Here is a 21,661-nt window from a genome sequence, read left to right as displayed (position 1 = left end):
CTTCTGTTTTTCTTTTCTTTCTTTTTTTTTTTTCTAAAAAAACATCATTTAGTACCCGATATAAGGTGAGATATCTCATGCTTAAGTTTGGTATTAGACATACATCATATTTTGTTGATGGTATAAATCTAATACTAAACTTCTAGTCTTGAGATATCCCATCTTATCCCATCCAATATAAGAGTATTTTATACCACCTTCCATATAGTATAAGTTAGTTTAGGGGAAACTATAATTTCGAGATAATTTAGTCTACGTATCAAACGATCTTGTATAGTAGATATTATTTGGATGACCTGATAGACATAAAAAAATGGTTTACATGGTGTATTATAAGAGTGTCTTGTTTGTTTGTATGCTGGTTTTTCAACCGTATATGAGTGCGTATTTTAGTTGTCTGAAACAGAGAAGGGTGGCTCATGGCACGAGGGGAGTTGTTTAGGTTCTTCCCTTTTCACTTACATTGAAGCCTTCAGCCTTGTGCAATACTCATCCTCTTCTGTCTTTCACTTTGTTCTATTACACTTCCAACGAAGGCGACTTCTGATTAAGTACTCATTCAATCACTCATCATTTTCATCCATTGCTTTTAAACTCTTACCCACTTTTTGCTCACATCTACATCACTCACACCTTTCCCTTTCTTTCTTCATTTGCTAGGCTTTCCTCCAACCAAACTCAACTACTCCTATATATATACACACAACAAAAAGGAGGTAAATTCACTTTCAAGTCAATCATTCCTTTTGGTATTTGAAATGGGCTGGAATCAGAATTTCACATGTCACCAAACACTAGCCTGTCTTACAATTTCACTTCTCATTCTCATGTCAACGTTCCAAGCTGAAGGTATATTTATTAGCCCCTCTCTGTTTACAAAACAGAGCCCTCTGCTTTCTAGCACAGGCAACTTTAGAAGCTGAAATTTAACTCATCTACTCCAATTCTTCTTCATTTTGCAGGAAGAAAATTGCTTGATACTCAACGTCACGGGCATGACCAGGTATAATTTGGAAACTCTTTACGTTTCTTTTGCTAAATCTTTTTTCCTGATTAGAATAATGTTTGTAGTAATTTTCTTGGGTTGTAACTTGCATGTAGATAGAGAGTGAAAAGAGAGCAATGTTCATGAGATCACAAATTGGGTCGAGGCCACCTAGGTGTGACAAAAGATGTGGTTCTTGCGGACACTGTGAAGCCATTCAGGTTCCAACAAACCCCACAATCACAAATGGAAACAACAATCACACCATCAACAACAACAAAGTAGTATCCAGCAGCAATATTGCCTATGCCAGGGACAGTGACAACTCAAACTACAAGCCTATGAGCTGGAAATGCAAATGTGGAAATCTTATCTTCAACCCTTGAGATACAAATCTTAGTACAGTCCCCTTGTAATGTACATGAATCATTGCTACTTTCTTGTTAGCTTTATTCCCAAATAATCCCTTAAATTTGGGGGTAAGTCTATTTTTGTCCCTATTTTATTAGTACCTTAAGTGCGTACGATCCTTCAAGTTAACAGACCTAACGTAAGTCCATTGTGTTTTTTTGCATGTCCAAGTAAAATAACAATCATGATCAACGACTTCTTGTCCACCTTAATTTTTTTTTCTTCCTCAAGTTTTTGTAGTGTTTCTCTTGTCTAGACTTTTGCGTTTTTGTGTTTAGTAGTACTAAAATTGGAGGAAAAATGACAGCGGAGAAGAGCTCTACCGGATAGCTTTGCTCTGTTCAAACTTTTCTTTACAAGGTGGAAATCAAACTATCACCAATAAAGTAAAAATTCAGGTAGTCAACTAACTAAACTATTAAAATTTCCTCTATTCATGTGAAAGCACGTGACATTTTTCGTAGTCCATTATAAGAAGTGCTTAGATTTTTTGAACTTATTAAAGACCATATATGCTCAAGATAATATAATCGAGACTTAAAATTGAACGAACCTCAAATTTAAGACACCATTTGGGTTAAAAAGTTCTGTGGGGATATTCCCATTTAAGGTAGGTCTAATGTTAATCAGCTATTAGTGGTACCAGTTAAATAAATTTAGTAAGCATTAGTAATGCATCTCACTAGGAGCAATATGAACCTTCCTACGATTATCTAAAGTTTATAAGAGAAAAGAAAAGAAAGAATAGGAGCGAATCTCTTGAGCGTGTAAGAAAAGAGGTACAAAATGACAGTAAAAGTAAATGTGAAAGTCCGTAGAGGTTACTAAAAGAGCATATGTAATAATTGACCTTACCCTGTTAACAAATCAGGCAGTAGAACTAAGAGTAGGCAGGTGAAAGATTTGGTTAAAACTGTTTACTGCTACTACTGAAAAGCTGATATGGCCATATTTTTTACATTTACTGGAATATTAATGTGGATTCTGGATGCCACCATTCTGACTTCAACCAGATTCCAGAGCTGTGTACTTCTATGAATTTAAAATAACCCCTCCTCTCACCCACTGCTCTCAGATTTACATAGCTAAAATAGATATTACTATCACATTATATTTTCCTTATTTTTGTACGCAACTGTTAAGTTGTGAAATGAAAAAAGAAATAGAATTAACTAATGCCTCAGTTTTCTAGTTGTCTACTGACTCGATGTTACTTTGTGTGAATTGGAAGAAATCACTCACAGGTTTTCTTGTTTTTTTGGCATTGTAAAAAAAAGCTGTTATACATGAGTTATTTGTTAATTAAAAACAAGTATCCGTATTCTGCAAGCTTGCACGTGTCAAACGTTGAATTGTTCCAAAAAAACAAAGCTCTCTTCCTGAGAAAAAAACAAAAGTACGCCAATATTTTGCGGTAACAGCCAATTCTTTTTTTTGAAACCATTATCTATAGCAAAATTTTACTTATTCAATGTAAAAAATGCCAACGAACAACATCATTATAAAGAGCTTTGACTTGATTACATTCCCTATTCAAATTTTTCAGTCATTTCCTTTTTTTAATTCAAGCAAGACAGAGTTCTTACTCTGACATTCATGCTTAATGACTCACTCACATAAGAGATCAATGCATGCTTAACAAATACTCATACCAATCATTTGTGCAGCCATTAATGATGTTGTCATTTTCCTTGTCTCACCCTTCCTTATAGTCTAGTAGTAATAATTAACGAGTACATACAGATTTATTAGTCTACCTTTGTTTAAATTTGACATTCTGGTCAGAGTTAGTAATGAGGTTCTGTAGTCTATAGTCTCTTACATAAATAAGTGCAATTTTATGGAACATTTATCCCGGCCCAATGAAGCAAATTTTATCCAATATACTAATATAAATAGAGAATGTCATATCCATCAGAGCTAAACAAGAATGGGCGCATGATATTCCATTTTTTTGTTTGTTTCCAAGTTTTTAAGCCCATAAAAAGCTTCAACCCATATTTTATACGTAAGTCATTCTCAAAGTCCTTTTTGTTCATATATGCTTTTCTTTAATTTTTGTGATGCTAGCTACTGAGAATTCCAGGGATCAATCAGATCATAAAGACACAGATCTACTGTTCAAATGAACTCCAGGAAAGGATGGCGACCAGATATAAATTATTTTTTCGAAGAACGCGTACTGAATGAAAAAGTTGATGCTAACTTATCATACATTGTCCTTCGAAGAACGCGTACTGAATGAAAAAGTTGATGCTAACTTATCATACATTGTCCTTCTCCACACATTTTTTGAGTCTCGTTCATTCACTTTACAGCTACGCATACAAACAAACCTACGCACGAATACACATCTATGAATACACACACAATAATATCTTGAGATCCAATGGATAACACAGGACACAAAAGAAAGGGAAAGTGACAGCTACAGTAATATATCTGAGGTGCGTTGAGCAACGAGTGTTTTTTGGTATTCACCTAAGAGATTTACTGGTTGATCTATCGTTTTATTTCTTCTTGCTCCCTGCCAGGAGCGCTAAGATCGTCATTGGTAGTAGCGGTGAGGCCCAAGCCTCCAAATACATCCAAGACCATAAACACCACAAGACAATAGGGCGATCAATCTATAGTCCTCCTACCAGTATGCAGAACGACCAATTGCCTGCATTTTGGATATCATCATAAGGTGGTCATGTTTTCATTGCTAAAGAAAAATCCCTTTTTCCAATAATTCCTAACATTGCACATAGTTGTGCAGAACACTACTCAGCTGTGGGAAAAAGAAAATATACACTTACCTTACCGACTTGGCACTTAAACTAGGTGCAAAACAATTCACCAACTAAATAACTAATCAACAACTCCAATTCTTATTGTTAATGAACTCAAGCTGCAAAGACTTCCCTACCAATTGAGCGTGCTTGTGCTTCTTGTCTCAATGTGACCTAAGGCATCTTCGACTGAGCAAGTTAAATTCACCAATATTGAAGGACTTTCACTCAATAGATATAAATCATTGTTCATTTCCAGCTGGATAGTGAAAATTAATACAAAACTCCAAGTCTTCGCGAACAACAAGGCAACAATAAGGATAAAGCATGAAAAATAGTTTCGCCACAAATATTAAAGAATTCAAACTGTAATACAAGTCAAAGGCTTTCCAATTCAGAAAAGAATTGCTTGTATTATAGGCTGATTTGCACTTTTACAGATCAGTTTTTCACTTTCTACTATACCATGCAAGTTACGATATGGCATTTAGTCAACGAAAACAATTTCAAGTGGCACTAAGCCTGAATCAAAGAATGACCTCACAAGACTAAACACACGCTAATAAGATCTGGTCTATGGGCATGAAGGTTCTTGTCAACTTATGAGTAGTAGGAATAAATAAAGCAAAGAGAAGTAAGACCTTCTTGTTACGTTTCAGCATATTGTAAATATAGGTAATACACAAAGAATATAGGATGTAGTTGATCTTCAAGCACATTACTGGTGCCCGTAATTCGTCATTTTCTATGAGTATCAGCTCAGTCCGCAGCTTGGTAGTGAGAGCTTTTGCTCTTCCAAAGCCAGCAGACTGAGAGAAGAAGTGCTAATACTTTCAAAAATTAATCAAGCACACCAAACCACATATTCTGCAATAATTGTTGGAGCAAAAATCATTTTACATTGGCATGACTGCCAAAACCAGCTAAACCTAACAGAAGAATCCAAACGAAAACTATGTGCAATTACAATAAATCTGGAACTGAAGTTATTATCAAGAACGGAGCTCAACAATACACGCTGTAAATTATTATGATGACAGTGAATTTCTTTTTTTGATAGCCATGGGGCTAGCTTGCGTGCACCTCAACTAAATCCACGGGCTACCTGCCACCTCCCACCAATAACAGGTACCGGGTAAACTCTTTCCAAATGGAAAGAAATCACTTAGTGTTTATCTCTGTTGGGAATTGAACCGAAGACCTCATGGTGCTCAACCCACTTCATTGAACCATTAGTCACACCCTTGGGTGCTACATTGACAGTAAATTAACAGAATAATATTCAAAAAAAAAGGATAAGTTGATTAAACAATCAGTGTTAGATTGCATCAATTCACCTCAGTGAAAAGAAATTTTACAAGTGACTTTATCTTCAATAAATTTTCCTAATCTCTTTACTAATCTCACAAAAGATATCTGAGTGAATTGACAAAAGATAGATTTCGTTATGGGCTTTCACCTTGGTCGAAGTCTCATCTACAACAGAAGAGGCCAAGTGCCAGAGTAATAACATATACGGGTAGCACTACAAACAGTAAGCTAAACATAGTTATTTCTCCTCTGAATTTCCCAATAATAGCAACATGGTGAGATATCTTAATCCCTCATAATTCTTTAATTCGTGAAATTTTCCAAAATACGAAAAAAACTAAAGAGCTGAATGTATTTAACCAAAACAAGGTTGGTTGCACCAAAATGAATTTTACATCACCTGGAATAAAGAAGGTAAAGGTAATCATGTTCAAACAGATGACATTTAGGATAAAACTAAAAAGGCCTACCCAACACAAGACTTTGCATTAATTAGTCTACTGCAGAAACTGAAACAGACTACACTTGTTATTATGTATTAAAATAAAATAGATGTAAATAATACACATCAATACCTTAATAGAATTAGAGTGAATGGCAGAAGAATCAGTTTGGACAATTAAAATGATTTTTTATCTTGTCTCTTTCGTTAGCTAATGGAGTACTAATAGTGCAGATCCCTAATGTCAAAGCAGTACATGCAAGTAATAAAAACTATCAATATTCCCACTACGTTATGTACAGATAAGTTGAGTCTCTTGTAAGTTATTCTATTTTTCTTTTCTTCTGTTAGTTAGCTTAAATCGAGAGTTAGCTTAAATCGAGAGAGCTCCGTCCAATTACATTCGGCCATGTGTCTTACCCATTTTTGACAAATAAGGAAATAGCGTCTTTCCCTTTGGAAGACATGCTACACATGCGGTAATTATAAAAATAGGAGCAATTTTCAGATTGAGTCCTTGTGTGCTTCCTAATACTAACAAGTGATCAATTTTAGCTTGTGCTAAGAACTAAATTCAAACTTATAATCACACTATTTATGAAGTACACAATCTAGTTGTAAAGATGATTGTGATCAACATTAACAATTGTCAATCTATACTCTGATTTATAAAGAAATGACTTGGGAACAAGTTTCTTATTAGTTGTGCTAATGGAAAAATAGAAAAAATTTAGAGATCCCTGGTATGCTAGAACTTCATGTGAGGCCAGCCTAAAGAGACTTGATGCTGGCTGCATTGGTTTGTACAATCAGCTTCAGATGTCCCAATTGAAATCTTCTCTTTTACTACTGAATTTAATTAATATACACTAAAGTTACGTTCAACAACAATTTAATTACCAATGGTAGACTTTCTATGGTACAATGACTTTAGTGGCTCATCTGTCTACATAAAATGGCTTCAATTTCAGTGTTATTGGCCATGTTGTGAAGAGCTATGTGTCTTGGACCCACCCAAATATTTTGTACCCATGAAGGATCCTCAAAAGTGCATAGGTTTTTAAGGATTCAACAAACACCCAGCAGTACCTTTGAAGAGTCCAAGAAACCCATAGGTGAAGAAGATTAGATGTTACAACATGAAGTTTTTGTTTCATTCTTCTGATTAAATTTCTCAAGAACTGATATTATCTACTGATAATTTATACTATTATGTAGTCCAAGAACTGTTTGCTTTTCATTTTTCTGTTCTTTTTTCCTATGCCGACTATGGTATATTCACGGGAAGAGGAAGAAGGTAGTAAAATAGACTAGGATTCCATGGATCTAAGTCCCTCCATGATCTGCTAGCAGTAGGTCTCCCCAGAACTGACTTTCAAAAAGAAACTAACAAACACCTAGTAGCCTATGACATCATATATACCAGAAAACCCCTGGTAAGACATATCAATCAGAAGAGCTTCACAGTAGGAGGCACACACAAAAATTCAATAGATCAAGGCAAATGTTATCACCCTAATCAAGGTGTTCATTACAGTAGAATCAAATCTTGCAAAATCAAATGTGAAACGTCGAGTTCAATTTGTCATATAACCAGAAACATTAATTCACAGAATTCAGTTGATTACAAAATCAACTAGAAGCGGAGGACCTTAAACAATGATGGCAATATGGCATCAATCAAACAGCAATGAAGGACACAGGGCAAGGCGCCCACACATAATCAAAGATACAAAGTAAATTTCATTCTGAGTTCCCTAGAATTTATTAAACCAAAATACCAGATGATAAAAGTGCCAGCTATGCCACGGGCATCCAATCCCTGACGTGTAGGAAGTGAGTGCAAATTATTGGATGCAGTAGAATCACCCTAAATTATATCCTAAGATAATCAGAACACCATAAGCTTTCCTGCTATAATCATGCAAACACAATTGGGTCTAAATTAAATCTTATAGGCTTCTTAACGGTCATAAGCGAAATATGAGAAACCAAAATGCAAGGGAGAAACACCCATCATTTTTACCAAAATAGATGCTACATCCTTCGTGTCACTAAAGCAACTCAACATCTATATCATACACAACTATAGTGTCAAATTACAGTCGACGACAGTATGTCTTATTACAGAAACTTAACTCATTAAAATAGCCTCTAAGCTCAAGAACATGCATAAAATATTCTGAACAAGAACCTGGACGATCAACTTCATTCCACATGCTCATGTAGTGGCAGTTATCATCTCAATGCCAATCATTTGGCAATCAATCTAATGCTGTGACCACTGTATACTCTTTATATCAATGCCCTCTTTAACCATTTCATAGAGTGGGCTCATTTCCCTCAATTTCTCAACCTGGTTAACTGTAAGATCAACCGCACGATCAATCTCTTGCTCAGTAGTAAACCTCCCAATTCCATATCGAATTGATGTATGGGCCATATCTTCTTCAACTCCCAACGCCCTCAACACATAGGATGGCTCCAAACTTGCACTGGTGCACGCACTTCCACTTGACACTGCAACCTCCTTCAGCCCCATCAACAAGCTCTCTCCTTCCACATACGCAAAAGATAAGTTCAAATTACCAGCATATCGCCTTTCAACACTTCCATTTATAACAATTCCATCGATCTTAGACCTTATACCATTCAGTAACCTCTCCTGCAAAGCTTTAATCCTCTTGTCATCATATTCCATTTCCTTCATTGCAAGTTCACAAGCTGCCCCAAACCCTACCACTAACGGAGTCGGTACTGTCCCACTCCTAATCCCTCTCTCTTGTCCACCCCCATTCATCTGAGGTTCAACCCTAATCCTCGGCCTACGCCTAATATACAAAGCTCCAACACCTTTCGGCCCATAAATTTTATGCCCGCTTAAGGACATCAAACTTATGTTCATCTTCTCCACATCAATAGGAATCTTCCCCAACGCTTGTGCAGCATCAGTATGGAAAGGAACATTAAACTCCTTACAAATTTTTCCAATTTCCTCCATAGGCTGAATCACACCAATTTCATTATTCACCATCATAATTGACACTAACCCCGTATCAGGCCGTATCGCAGCCCGAAGCTTTTCTAGGTCAACAAGTCCATCAGACTCAACGGGAAGGTAAGTTACATCAAATCCCTCTTGCTGTAAATGACGACAAGAATCCAAAACACATTTATGCTCCGTTTGAGTAGTAATAACATGTCGCTTCTTATCTCTATAAAAATGCAAAACTCCCTTAACCGAGATATTATTCGATTCTGTAGCACCTGAGGTGAAAATTATCTCTTTCGGAGAAGCTTGAACCAGGGCGGCAACTTGAGCTCGGGCCGCCTCCACAGCCTGATCGGATTCCCACCCGTAAAAGTGAGTTCTAGAATGTGGATTCCCGAATTGGGAGATATGGTAAGGAAGCATAGCGTCGAGAACCCTAGGATCGATCGGAGAAGTCGCCTGCATATCTAGGTATAAAGGTCTACCGGAGATTTTTACACCTTTCATCGTGATTCCGGTAGAGTCCTCCTCATATTGTTCTCCGACTACCGCTGCCGCCGTGGAGAAACGGCGAAGACGGCGATGGACATGGCAGGGTTTAGGTGTAGTGCGGCGCAACGCTGTTGTTAGAATCTTCGAGAACATCTTTCCAAATTCGCCGATTTCTGAACCAGCGGTTTGTGTATTTAGAATAATAAAATAAATAAACACCGAGTCACCGGTTCACCGACGGAGTTATTAGTGACACGTGGCAGCTTCTCCACTTTACAGTAACATTTGGTTTATAAAACGACGACGTAACTGCTCACAACAGTGTCATTTTTGTGATAAGGAAATGAGGATGAGAGGTGCCAGTGTAAACGCAACAGTTGTTTTAAAATTACTACTCCCTCCATCTTATGTGATAAGTACGTTCTCTCTCCCTTTAAAAAAATTGATTTATTTTAATTTAATATAACTTTTTTAAAAAATAAAATAAAATTTTATAATTAAACATGTTATCTAAAAATTAAAATTTTATATATATATATATATATATATTTTTTCAAAATCCACAAAAAAAATTAGTTGTTTTTTAAAACGGAGGAAGTATTTCCTTTTAAATTCGTCTCAATGAATATAGTTTTATTATAATTAAAAATAATTTAAGCTAAAAATTATCTTTACTTTCAGTAAAATAATTTTTAATTTATACTAATTTATAATACCGCAACAAATCTCAAATTGTTCCCTTTTTTCACAAATACCATATTTATCAAGTAGAAGAGATTGGGGTGTGGGTGTGGGGCGGGGGGTCAGTATAAAAGAAAGAGAATATGTGTGGTTTTCAAATAAAGTGAGAAAAACTGGATCTTGATCTGAACATAAAAGGTTAAAAAAGGTCACGTCTTCACCTCTTCCTGATAGTTGTTGAATCAACCTCTACAAAAACTACTTGCCACCCATAAAATTCTTAAACCATTTCAAACAATATTGTGTATGGGGTTCCAGTAATACAACCATACTATTGTCATATTATATTATTATTATTATTTAGTTTGCAGTTTAAGGATCTTATTGCACCTTTCCTTCCATTCTAATCATTGATCAAATTTGCCTATAAAGTTACCTACTTTTGCTTCATTTCAATTTGGGATCTTGCATCAAGACTCTGAGACAGTGAATCAGGTATGCCGTTTTCTTCATTTCATCTTTTTTCTATTATAGTTTTGTGTAAAGATTTCAAATTTGGGTTTGTTTTTGATTAGTTGGTTAGGATAATATTCAACAAATGCAAATATTTTTGAAAACAATGTGTTTGTGTTTCTTGATTTGCTTTGATTGTTGCAGTTTCAAATGCCTGCCACTCTTCAATATGTTAAATTAGTAGTACTTGATTTTAAATTATGTAACACGTTGACAGTTCAATGATTGTGCTGAAATGATTCCCTATTTGTGTCTCATGTTTGAATTTTTGTTGAGTTGAATAAATGATTGAGAACTTGTTTGTTGATTCAAAGACAATATGCAGATATATGTACACTGAAGTTATCTGCCAAATTTATTGCAGCATATGCTGCTGAATTTCTTAGCTCCTCTGGCCACTGTTTAGATCTGGATGAAAGTAATTACGTAAATACTCAGATCCAGAAAGTGACCAATCCTTAGTTTAACTAATCTAATTTGATTTGCTAAAATGCCAACTGGTGCGTGTCGGATTCTTCAAAGGTAGTGTATTTTGGAGAATCCGACGCGGATGTGGCATCGAAAGTGTAGAGTCCGCGCAACTTAGAATTTGATAGTCTCGTATTGTGTGCTGATGGTTCTGAATTGTTTGAGGTCTCTGTTAACCAGCATCGTTGTTTTGTTTTCTTTAGATATACCACCTTGGTGTTATTCTCTTGATGTATCAGTATGCGTAAAGCTAAAATTAGTGTTTTCGTGGATTTTCTCTGGCTCAAGCCCCTAAATTGCACCTCTTTTTTTTGGTTGGATCTTTTTTTTTAAGGTGTTGTTGGATTCAAAGTAAATCATCATGTTCAAGAACTCACCGCGTAGAAACCAACAGAGAAATAAAGGTTTTAAGGTGAAGCATGCTCTTCAGATATGTGTACTTGTTGGTGTTTGTATCTGGCTGCTTTACCAAGTCCAGCACTCACGTAGCAAGAAAGCATCTTTTGAACAAAATGCAAGCGTCTCAGAGAAGGTACAGACTGACAATGATGTTATCAGGTTTGGAAGGAAGGACCTCCAACCTCTAAAGAAGGAAGTAGATGTTGATGATGAGAAGCTGACCAAGGTGACAGAGGAAGACGAGCTTAAGCGTTTTGATGATGACGCCAAAGTGGAGGAGCATGGCCATGATCTTGAAAAATCAGCGGAGGATAGGGAGCATAAAGCGGAATTGGTGGATGAGGATAGAGGAACGGAAAAAATCCAGGAGAAAGAAGTGAGGGGAGAAGGCAATGCTGAAGCAGAAAGCAAAGAGCGTAGTGAAGATGGCAAAGGTGAGAGTAATGAGGAAGCCACTGACACTAATACCAACAACAGTGAGCAAAGTGGCGAAGAAAGTAAGGACCAGGAGTCGGAAAAGGAAGACAAGGATTTTAATGAGAACACTGACAAGGAAAGTGAAAGTGAAGAGAAGGGAACTGAGGGAAATGTTGACGCAGGAACTGATTTGAAAGAAGAGAAGGCACAAAGCGAAGAGAATGGAAGTGAAGAAACTTCTACGAGTAAAAGCAACGAAGTAGTTGAAAATGAAAGCGAAAAGAAGTCGGTGGAGTTGGAGGAAAGTAATGAAGGCAAAGTAAAAGAGAATGACGAGAGCGCAGAAGAGAAGAATGATGAAGCCAGTAAAGAGAAGGAAGATAACCTAAGCAAAAATGAAGAATCTGCCTCTTCAGAAGACAAGGTTCACGATGAAATTGATATGACTAATGAGGCTTCAACAGTAGAAAAAAGCAAGGAAGGAAGTTCGTTGGTTAAAGAGACATCAGAATCTGAAAACGTGAAAGGGACAGAAGGCGATGGTAATGTTGCCTTGAACAATGAGGAGGAATCCAAGAAGGGAGAAGATGAGTTGCAAGACAAGAAAAGCAAGAACGACACTAGTGATGAAAGTCTGAACAAGTTGGATTCAGAGTCTGGAGAACATAAGATGCTTGAACAAAACAGTTCTGCAGATGCAAATGCTGCTGGAGAAGTGAGTAATGGAAGCAACACTGGGGACAGTTTTAATGCTGCAGATGGAACCAATGAAGCCACTAGCCAGCAGACAGAAAGTGGCAATTCTGCCTCTGAAACCATTCAAAATGAAAGCAACAGTAATAATAACTCCAATGCTGCAACTGGAACAAATGAAGCCAATGAACATCAGCAAGAAAATGAAAGCTCCACCTCTCATAGCATACAAAATGAGAACTCTGGTGATAACTCAGATCATGCAGGAGGAACCAATGAAGCAAATGAACATCAGCAAGGAAATGAGAAAAACTCTAGTGATGACTCCAATGCTGTAGCAGAAAACAGCAAAACCAGTAAGCAGCAGCAGGAACAGGACAGTTCTGCCTCTGGCACCAAACAAAATGAGAACAACTCAGGTGTAGACTCCAATCTTGGAGGAGGAACCAATGAAGCCAACAAACAGCAGCAGGAAAATGAAAGTTCTGTCACTCATACCACACAAAATGAGAACAACTCTGGTGAGGACTCCAAGCTTGCAGGAGGAACCAATGATGCCAACAAACAGCAGCAGGAAAATGACAGTTCTGCCACTCAAACCGCACAAAATGAGAACAACTCAATTAAGGAGGCTGTTTCTGTTGGAGATGGCACGCAGAACGATCCAAATGAGCAGCTATCTGAGAAAAAAGATTCAAATTCCTCGGCAGATGAAGAATCAATAACAAGTTCAAAACGCGCTGAATCTGTTGGATCAGTTGACCAAAATGGCAACACTGTAACAGCTGGTGCAACTGAGAAGTCAACTGGAGGTGGGAACGATCAGAATGAGACGAACCAGAAATCTGATCCAGGCTCTGAGAACAAAATAAATCCCTCAAATGATAATGACGAGACAGACGCAGATCAAAACAAATCGACTGATTCTTCCAGTTCAAACAGCAATCCTGATGACAGCCAGCAAAACCAAGTCGAGTCGACAGATTCTGCAATTCCTAAAGAAGAGACAGAGACTCGTACTGACGTGGGAACATTGCCACAGACAGGAAATGAGGGGAACAGTCAGGAAGAAGCTGCAGCAGAGTAATATAGATACCTAGTAGTACTATTTTTATGCCAAAGTTTTATTCACATTCTTTCTTCTTGTTGCCTTGTTCAAAGTCTAAGGCAGTAATATGATAGTGAGATAACTTCGGTTGGCTTGCCTGTCGATGCCGAAGACGAAGAGTCATCATGTAACAAATATATAGTTTGATGTTGCGCACAACTTAGTTTCTTTATCATCTCTTATCACATAAACGTCTATCTGCATGTCTAATCTTGCAATATTCCGTGCATTATTAATGATAAAAGATTTCTTCATCTTTAGAACTTACTGCCAAAAGCATCTGATTAATCAATTTTAGTCATTGAATTATAAGGTGCTTCTCACCATAGTATCTGAGGGGACAAAAATCAGTTGACAACACTATCTGAAAATACATTCTAGCAAGCGCTTACAATAACATTTTTAGTTCTACACAATTTTTTCTTCAAAAAGTATACAAACACCACTTTAATTTTTCAACAAGAACATAGGAAATGGTAGCATCGTTTTTCACACTTGGTTGCTGGCTTTAAAGTCATGAAGAATTTCTTATTTGATTGCTGGCTTTTAAGTCAGGGAGATTCTTCGTCTCATTCAAAATGTTGTGAATAGGAGATAGAAAATTAAGGTCAATCATAAAATTCTCCATTCTTACAGATGATACATTAAGTGCTTATAGGTCTCACTTCCCGTGACATGTAGTATCACATTGTTCCAACTTTTATCAAATTGAGTAATATTTCCTAAAGTTTACTGTTCTTCTACGAACTGAAGTTACTGTTCTTTTTACCCTTTTCCTCTCAAAAGTTTGGTTTCTATAGAACAGCCAATATTAGAGATATTTACGAGAGTCTTTAGAAGTGAGCTTGAAATCTACTTCTCGATATGGGTAATCCTTAGTATACTCAAAAACTTCGTTGTGGTGGGTCTGAAGTTCGGAAGAGCGTGGAATAGTAGAGTTATGGTAATGTTCTGTTCTGGTGGGATCAATTCAATAAAAGAAAAAAAAACAATTCAAGTCGGTCTTGAAACACTTCATTGCATTTTCTCCTAGACTTCCTAGGTAAATCCATTAACTTAAATAGAGATGCAGAGATTCTATTGTAAACTACGGTGCAGAAGAGTGTTTTTAGTTACGCATATAAGAAATTCCAAACCAAACCTTGCAATGAATCATGCCAAGTTTTATGTGAAAAAAGATATTTCACTACAGGCATTGTGTAAAACAAACCTGCAGTTTATGTCGAGACTTCTTTTTACAACTCCACCCAAATATCATCTGAACAAATTTCCCAGGAAAGGAAAAGATTACAGGACATCGTAACGGACAAACGGTCACCAAATACGTCCTTACAAAATTACGAATCATGTCTCTTCACTAGCAATATTTGAAATCTTACACTAGTTCAACAAAATTTTAGACAATGCCACATCCGCTACTTGGTAGTTCTGTAGCGCATAATCTAGTTATCAGAATCTTTTTGCCAAGCGTATTGTAGCGCACATGCAACGGCAGGTTTAGACAGCAAAAATTAACCGTCTCCATCCTTAAATTGTGCCAATAAGAACGAATTATACAGAATATAAACCATGAAAAAATGTTGGCCAGGATGAAAAGACGAAGAAACATAATCCTGTATTTCAATAACTCTACATGACACACATGCATTAAGCAGAATGGGGCATTTAACAGCAAACATATTGAAAAGAATGACTGGAATGACTTAATCATCCCTCAATACTTATTCTTTAAAAAGCACTTTGTAAGAAGCAAGAGCATAGTGCAAAATACAGATACGTCAAAGTAAGGACAACAGTTTCTTGTACTGAAAAGAACCAATAGAAGACATCTCATGAAAATTCAAAAGCTTTCACACCACAATATTATGATGATACTTGCAGATGGACAGGAATTATTTTAATGCCTTCACAGAGAAACCATGCAGTTTCAGTGGTGCTTGGACTCAAAAAGGCCATCTGGACCTGCATTCACCAAAGGCCAGAGGAAAATAGTATCACAACATTGCGTAACCAGGTAGCAGATCAAAACGCAAGCACAAAATATGGCAAACATGGAAATTTCATCATCAGAAATAAGTATATCCTAGAAAGCGTACAACAACACGCTATGGGCCCTGAATTAACTACTAAAACAATACAAATACGCATCGGCACGTCCCGTTTACTTTAAAAATGAGGCCTGCAGCACAGGCATTCAAAGTTTTTGAATATCATCCGGCAAAACAACAGGTATACATATGTAGCAGAAGATGACAACTCTGATTTTCTTTTCACAGCGAGAAAGTCACTCATTGCATTATCTGCCAAAATGGCAACAACACCAGGCCATATAAATAAAGGTTGACCTGAATTACCCACCACTTTTAAGTATTTCAGCAAACATCATCAATTCCAAAACGGATTAGGGGACACCAAGGGAGTAAGTTGCATTTTTTGTACCTACTTTTAAAAGTCGAGCAATTTTTTCCTGCCTTTTTTTTCCAAATGATGCATATAATATACTAACATAATGCTCTTATGCTCAATTATTTCAACATTTGGCATCAAGTCCCAAGGGAGAAAAAGATCATGCAAAAATCAGCCCCACTACTATCAGGTAATCAATTAGGATAACAGCAGGAGAACACTTCCAACCCCTTTAGTCCATTGGAATCATGCTGCAACATTTTTTAACCCCAAAAAGTTAAAAAAAGTAAAATGTAATACATCAGTAAAACTCCTTATTAAACAAGTGTTGAAAACTGGTAACGGCATTGCAACGATCAAAGGCCAGATACAATCAAACCACCAAGCATGAGTGCATAAACATGAAATTATACAGATAGAAAATCAGAAAATGACTTGTCACATTATTACCCCATGGAAACTCCTTGTTGCGAATGTGCAAGTATGGGTAAGCCTGCAAGCAGACAGACATAAAAAATAATAATAGGTTACACAGAGTGAGGGAAAAAACATATTATTGACTTGAATCCAAAGACATGTCGCAGCAAAACAATCTTTTACCTTGTCATCTTGAAGTAAATAGATTGAGACACACTAACTATCCTTCATAAAAGCATCAATACATCCCCCTCCATGCAATCTCAAATCAATAGCCAAAATACCTAGGATTGAAATACCGATGTTGGCTTCTCAAAAGACCAACTTGTAGTAAACGTCTCTATGCGATGCCTAATTGTTCAAATTCCTTTCTATAATTGAAATCTCAATCCTTTTTCCTAAATAAAAAACCAACTCCTTCCTAGTCCAACAACAACAACAACAACAACAACAAACCAGTATAATCCCACATAGTGGGGTCTGGGGAGAGTAAAATGTACGCAGTCCATACCACTACATCCGAAGAAGTAGAGAGGTTGTTTCCGAAACTCCTTCCTAATCCAAATATATGAATATTCCATTTTGGAAACATCACAAAAATGATGGAACCATTCACAAGAATAGTCCGACACCTCTTCCACTAATTCAAGAATTCAAATTAATTTAACTAATTATATTGGAACTTTTATATTCTGTCAATTTAACTTCACAACAACTATTTAAATATTTTTTTCAACGACCACTACTATAAAACATAAGTCAATTATCACATAAAATAGGATTTACAATTTATACTTTACCCTTTACATTGATCTAGCAGCAAAATAATGGAAATTAAACAAATGAACATAAAAAGAACCATCTTCCGTCATTTTGAATTTCTTAAGAAATGCATTCCTCCTCTTTTCTAGGCCTTGGGGTGGAGGGTAGTAACAACCCCGTGGAAAACGTCGAGGAGCACGCAAACTAGAAAGGACACAACTGTGTATCACAAAAGAAAAATATTATTATTCCTTTTCTCCAACTGCCACTCCTTCCTTAGTGGTTCCAACACCTTACACCACCATTACATTGTTACACTCTATATTCTATTGGTGATTGATATCTAGCTTCAATAGACAGGCTAAATACTTCCTACAATTATTAGAATATCTTAAGCACATACAAGGAATAATTGAAATGATTTCATAATTCAGTGTTATGACACCCAATTTTGGCAAAATATTGTCAAAATTATACTTTTAGAATTCATATATTCATTAAATAGCACAAAATACAACTTTTTACAACTTTTTTCAATTTTAACACAATTTATTGATAATTATCCTTGTTTCTAAATATTAGGATTTTACCAATTTAGTTAATTTCGTTTATCACTTTTTTTGTCACAATCATTTTGCATATAAACAAATTATTGTATCAGTTTTATTAAATTCTCATTTCTCTTTATTTAAATCAAGTTTTTTTCATGACATTAGATACAATTTTATGCTTTATTTATATAACTTTTAAAGTAAAAATTTTTGATGAAGTGATGCTTTATTTATATAATCTTTTACTATTTTTAGAACATTCTATTAATACATGGAAGCCAGGAAAAATATGTTAACACATACAAATTAAATATCCCATTGCATCAGACCCATGATTTTAGATAGCCCATGGTATTGGGGACATTATTTTGCAAAGCCCATGATATTGGGCACACGGTTTTGCCATAAGATGATTTTACTTTGCCTCTAAAACTTACTCATTCTCCGTACAATTTTGGATGGTGAAAAATTTACAGATTTGGCAACAGCCCAAAAACCGTCCTCTCCCATTTTCTATCCCCTAAAAGAAATAACTCATGAGTATCACTCCCTTTACCCACTGCCAGAACTCCAACAATTGCACCACTAACAACCAATGACGACCACCACCACTAGCTGCTTCACGCCTTTTAACTCTCCCTCACATCGAATTCCGGCAAAATGCCACAAGCCCACAACAGCAACACAACCAGCCACCAGCGAGCTCACCGGAGCTCAACACCACATCCTAACCACGCCGCAACTCTCTCCCTCGCCTCCTTCTCCCAACAATCGACCAACCCCTTCAACCCTCTCTTCGTTTCTGTCAGAGTTAGCGAACTCCAGAAAAACAACCTAGCCATGATCACGACACACCAACGGTTCCAAACTCAGGTGAATCAGAGAACTCTCATGATGCTGTTCACCAGTTTTTTCCCTCAACAGCGGGCTCAAACTTGCGAACCAGATCTGCCCGCCACCAACTCTGTCCGTCGTCTCTTTTTCCCTTTTCCCTTCCCGTTTCTGAAATCTGGCCAAGCTTAAAACTCTGGTGATGTTCATTGTTTTTTTTCTCAACAATTATCACTATTGTTGTTTGTTACAGGCTTGGGTTTTATTTTTGACGTTTTCTGACAACAATGTATTACATTCTCCAGCGACCTTAAGTTACCTAGTTCAAAAAAAAGTTCTCCAGCGACCTTATTTTTCTCTGTTTTAATCACATTATCTGCCTATCGCTATAGATTTGGAAAGAAAGTAATAATAATAAGATGAAATTCAAGTGACTTTGTTGGAAAAGGAAACTTCAATGCTCGCTGTGTTTATCTATATTATTGACGATACGTGAATATTAGGCTACCTTCACCACCCAAAATTGTAAAGAGAATGAATTAGTTATATAGACAAGATAAAACCATCTTATGTTCAAAACCATATGCCCAATACCATGGGCTTTTAAAAACCATGTACCCAATATTAAGCGCTATCTAAAACCATGTGTCCAATACCATAAGCTATTTAATTTACCTGTAATAAAAAAAAATAGACTGTTCTAAAAATAATAAAACATAAAATGGTATCTAATGTCATGTAAAAAATGTGATTTGAATTAACAATCAATGATAGTTTAATAAAACTGAAACAAATTTTGTTCACATACAAAATGGATGTGACCAAAACTAGCGATAATTGAAATTAACTAAAAAATGATAATAAATTGATAAAAATCCTAATATTTTTAGAAATAAGGATAAGTACCAATAAATTGTGTTAAAATTGAATAGTGTGTAAAAATTATATTGTATGTTATTTAACAAATAAGAAGCCTAAAAGTATTAATTTTGCCAATATTATGCCAAACTTGGGTGTCAACACAGTGAACTCATGTCATCTTATTCATAGAATTTTATTTCTCTGGAAACTAACCAGAGACTCATCATGATGTTTTAAAAAAAAAAAAGGAGTTATGCCATAACTACCCTCTTTAAATTTGAATTTAATACGTTAAACACTTAAAGATCCCCCTTGCAAAAGGAAGTGTTGGTAAAAATTCCAGCTGCTTAAACCTTTTAATGGTTGTATCATTATGAATATGTTGATATTTTCCTACACATTGCACTTATTTACACTATTTTTAAGGCTATTACGAGGACTATAAGGACCAAACAAGCATTTCCACTACTTGAAAAGGACCAAGTGAACATCCCTCTGATAGACATAAACAATATGAATTTCTAAAATTAACCGAACATCTGCATCTAAAACGACAAGATAGACACGGAACCTACTGTTGAGAACCAAAAAAAACTAAGATTATTGACATCAAAGAAAGTAAAACAAATTCATAGACAAAGCTTACAGGAGGCTCTTCACTATGAGAATGACCCTTGGCGAGATTAACCACCGCAAGAATAGTGCTGGTTATTATTGCAACGTAAGTGATTTTCTCCCATTTAGCAGCTTCCCCTGGCCATAGAATATGAAGATACACGTCCAAGTTAATCACTCTAAACAAAAACAAATCTACTAAGCCTCAATCCCAAACTAGTTAGAATCATCATACCAATCACATATCAATAGTGCAATCCAGCTCACTCCAATTTTATATCAAGAAGTTATCATTTTAATAAAATGCACATCTTAAGTCAATTTCACCAACAGAATATGAAGATACACGTTCAAGTTAATCACTTTAAGCAAAAACAAAACTTCTACGCCTCAATCCCAAACTAATTAGAATCATCAGACCAATCTCATATCAATAATTCAATCCAACTCAGGCCAATTTTATATCAACAAGTTATCATTTTTAAAAAAATGCAATTCTAAGTCAATTTCACTTAAATAACATTCCAACAGAATATGAAGATACACGTTCAAGTTAATCACTTTAAGCAAAATGAATCCACTAAATCTCTATCCCAAACTAGTAAGAATCATCATACCAATCTTATATCAATAGCTCAATACCGCTCAAGCCAATTTCATAATTCTCATTTTTAACGAAATGCACATCTAATTCAGTTTCTCTTTAATCACATTCCAACAGAAGATAAGATCTAGGTTCTATTCAAGCAAATAAACATCCGTGAGAAAATCAAAAATTGTGATTTCTAACAATCAGTATATAAAAGAAAAATCAGTATTAAGGTTTACAAATGGGAAACCTAATCCAAATAGAAAATTAATTAAAGTTTACATACGGGCCTCTTCTTCTACGGAGGCGTGGGAAGCGAAAGTCCTCTTTGATGCCGGCGTTACACGAGATGCGCCGCCGCGGAGGGCGGAGCGAATACTAGATCTGAACATCGCCGTCGCCATTTAGGGATTTTTCTTCTTTCTCTGTGATGCTGGATTGACGATTCCGTCTATGTATACAGTATATACACTATTGCCCTTCGTTCCTGTTATTATTAATCAGGTTCGCACGCTTTACCTCCTCGCACGTGCAAAGAGTTTTTTAGGTCCGACTTGCATGTAGGGGCTCTTGGAATGTTGACGGAGTTTTAAGTTGTGTTTGTTTGAGAATTTTTTAAAATAGACATCTGCAGAATTTTATTTTATTTCTGCGTTTTCGAAATGATAATTCTCTAAAGTTAATTTTTTAATTTTAAAGAACACAACCAAGTATACTTTAAAAATTCACAGTGATTTTTGTAAAACTCCAAAAAAGAAAGACATCTTTCTTTGAGAAGACATCTTAAATATTTGTTAAATTCTTGATATTTATATACAAATTAAGACTTCAAATATTGTCTTTCTCAAAGTCAAAGTGATCAAATAGAGCATTACTTCACCTCATGATGAACTCGAAATATCAAAGTGTTATCTAACATTCTTGATAAGCATTGTGACTAAGT

At 35.9% G+C, this 21,661-nt stretch overlaps 4 protein-coding genes across 4 annotated transcripts; 2 read left to right on the top strand and 2 right to left on the bottom strand.

Moving 5' to 3' along the window:
• Positions 1-364: 364 nt before the first annotated feature.
• LOC107861364 (EPIDERMAL PATTERNING FACTOR-like protein 2) lies at positions 365-1,602 on the top strand. The gene is made up of 4 exons (XM_016706703.2): positions 365-551; positions 661-849; positions 963-1,003; positions 1,102-1,602. The coding sequence occupies exons 2-4, from the start codon at positions 759-761 to the stop codon at positions 1,369-1,371; spliced, it is 402 nt and encodes a 133-aa protein (XP_016562189.1). The 5' UTR covers positions 365-551; positions 661-758; the 3' UTR covers positions 1,372-1,602.
• Positions 1,603-7,920: 6,318 nt separating this feature from the next.
• Positions 7,921-9,809, bottom strand: LOC107860148 (cysteine desulfurase, mitochondrial). Its single transcript, XM_016705408.2, has one exon. The coding sequence runs from the start codon at positions 9,558-9,560 to the stop codon at positions 8,193-8,195; it is 1,368 nt and encodes a 455-aa protein (XP_016560894.1). The 5' UTR covers positions 9,561-9,809; the 3' UTR covers positions 7,921-8,192.
• Positions 9,810-10,145: 336 nt separating this feature from the next.
• LOC107860147 (uncharacterized protein DDB_G0290685) lies at positions 10,146-13,940 on the top strand. Its single transcript, XM_016705406.2, has 2 exons — positions 10,146-10,583; positions 11,404-13,940. Exon 2 carries the CDS (start codon positions 11,431-11,433, stop codon positions 13,663-13,665), a length of 2,235 nt encoding a protein of 744 aa, XP_016560892.2. The 5' UTR covers positions 10,146-10,583; positions 11,404-11,430; the 3' UTR covers positions 13,666-13,940.
• Positions 13,941-15,366: 1,426 nt separating this feature from the next.
• On the bottom strand, positions 15,367-21,498 carry LOC107860146 (cytochrome c oxidase subunit 6a, mitochondrial). Its single transcript, XM_016705405.2, has 4 exons — positions 21,005-21,498; positions 20,161-20,267; positions 16,543-16,585; positions 15,367-15,648 (listed from the first exon to the last, which is right to left on the bottom strand). The coding sequence occupies exons 1-4, from the start codon at positions 21,120-21,122 to the stop codon at positions 15,614-15,616; spliced, it is 303 nt and encodes a 100-aa protein (XP_016560891.1). The 5' UTR covers positions 21,123-21,498; the 3' UTR covers positions 15,367-15,613.
• Positions 21,499-21,661: the final 163 nt, after the last annotated feature.

Source organism: Capsicum annuum, chromosome 2 (assembly GCF_002878395.1).
Source record: "Capsicum annuum cultivar UCD-10X-F1 chromosome 2, UCD10Xv1.1, whole genome shotgun sequence".
Lineage (NCBI taxonomy): Eukaryota > Viridiplantae > Streptophyta > Magnoliopsida > Solanales > Solanaceae > Capsicum > Capsicum annuum.
This window is presented reverse-complemented; position numbering and strand designations above follow the sequence as displayed.

Bases quoted from the DNA above. Each gene is read 5' to 3' on its own strand.
- LOC107861364 (XM_016706703.2), top strand. From the start codon at position 759: ATGGGCTGGAATCAGAATTTCACATGTCACCAAACACTAGCCTGTCTT. The intron at 850-962 runs GTATATTTATTA...TTCATTTTGCAG, and splicing joins GTCAACGTTCCAAGCTGAAG to GAAGAAAATTGCTTGATACT. The intron at 1,004-1,101 runs GTATAATTTGGA...ACTTGCATGTAG, and splicing joins AACGTCACGGGCATGACCAG to ATAGAGAGTGAAAAGAGAGC.
- LOC107860148 (XM_016705408.2), bottom strand. From the start codon at position 9,560: ATGTTCTCGAAGATTCTAACAACAGCGTTGCGCCGCACTACACCTAAA.
- LOC107860147 (XM_016705406.2), top strand. From the start codon at position 11,431: ATGTTCAAGAACTCACCGCGTAGAAACCAACAGAGAAATAAAGGTTTT.
- LOC107860146 (XM_016705405.2), bottom strand. From the start codon at position 21,122: ATGGCGACGGCGATGTTCAGATCTAGTATTCGCTCCGCCCTCCGCGGC. The intron at 16,586-20,160 runs GTAAGCTTTGTC...GTCTGCTTGCAG, and splicing joins CTCATAGTGAAGAGCCTCCT to GCTTACCCATACTTGCACAT. The intron at 15,649-16,542 runs GTAATAATGTGA...TGGTGAATGCAG, and splicing joins CAACAAGGAGTTTCCATGGG to GTCCAGATGGCCTTTTTGAG.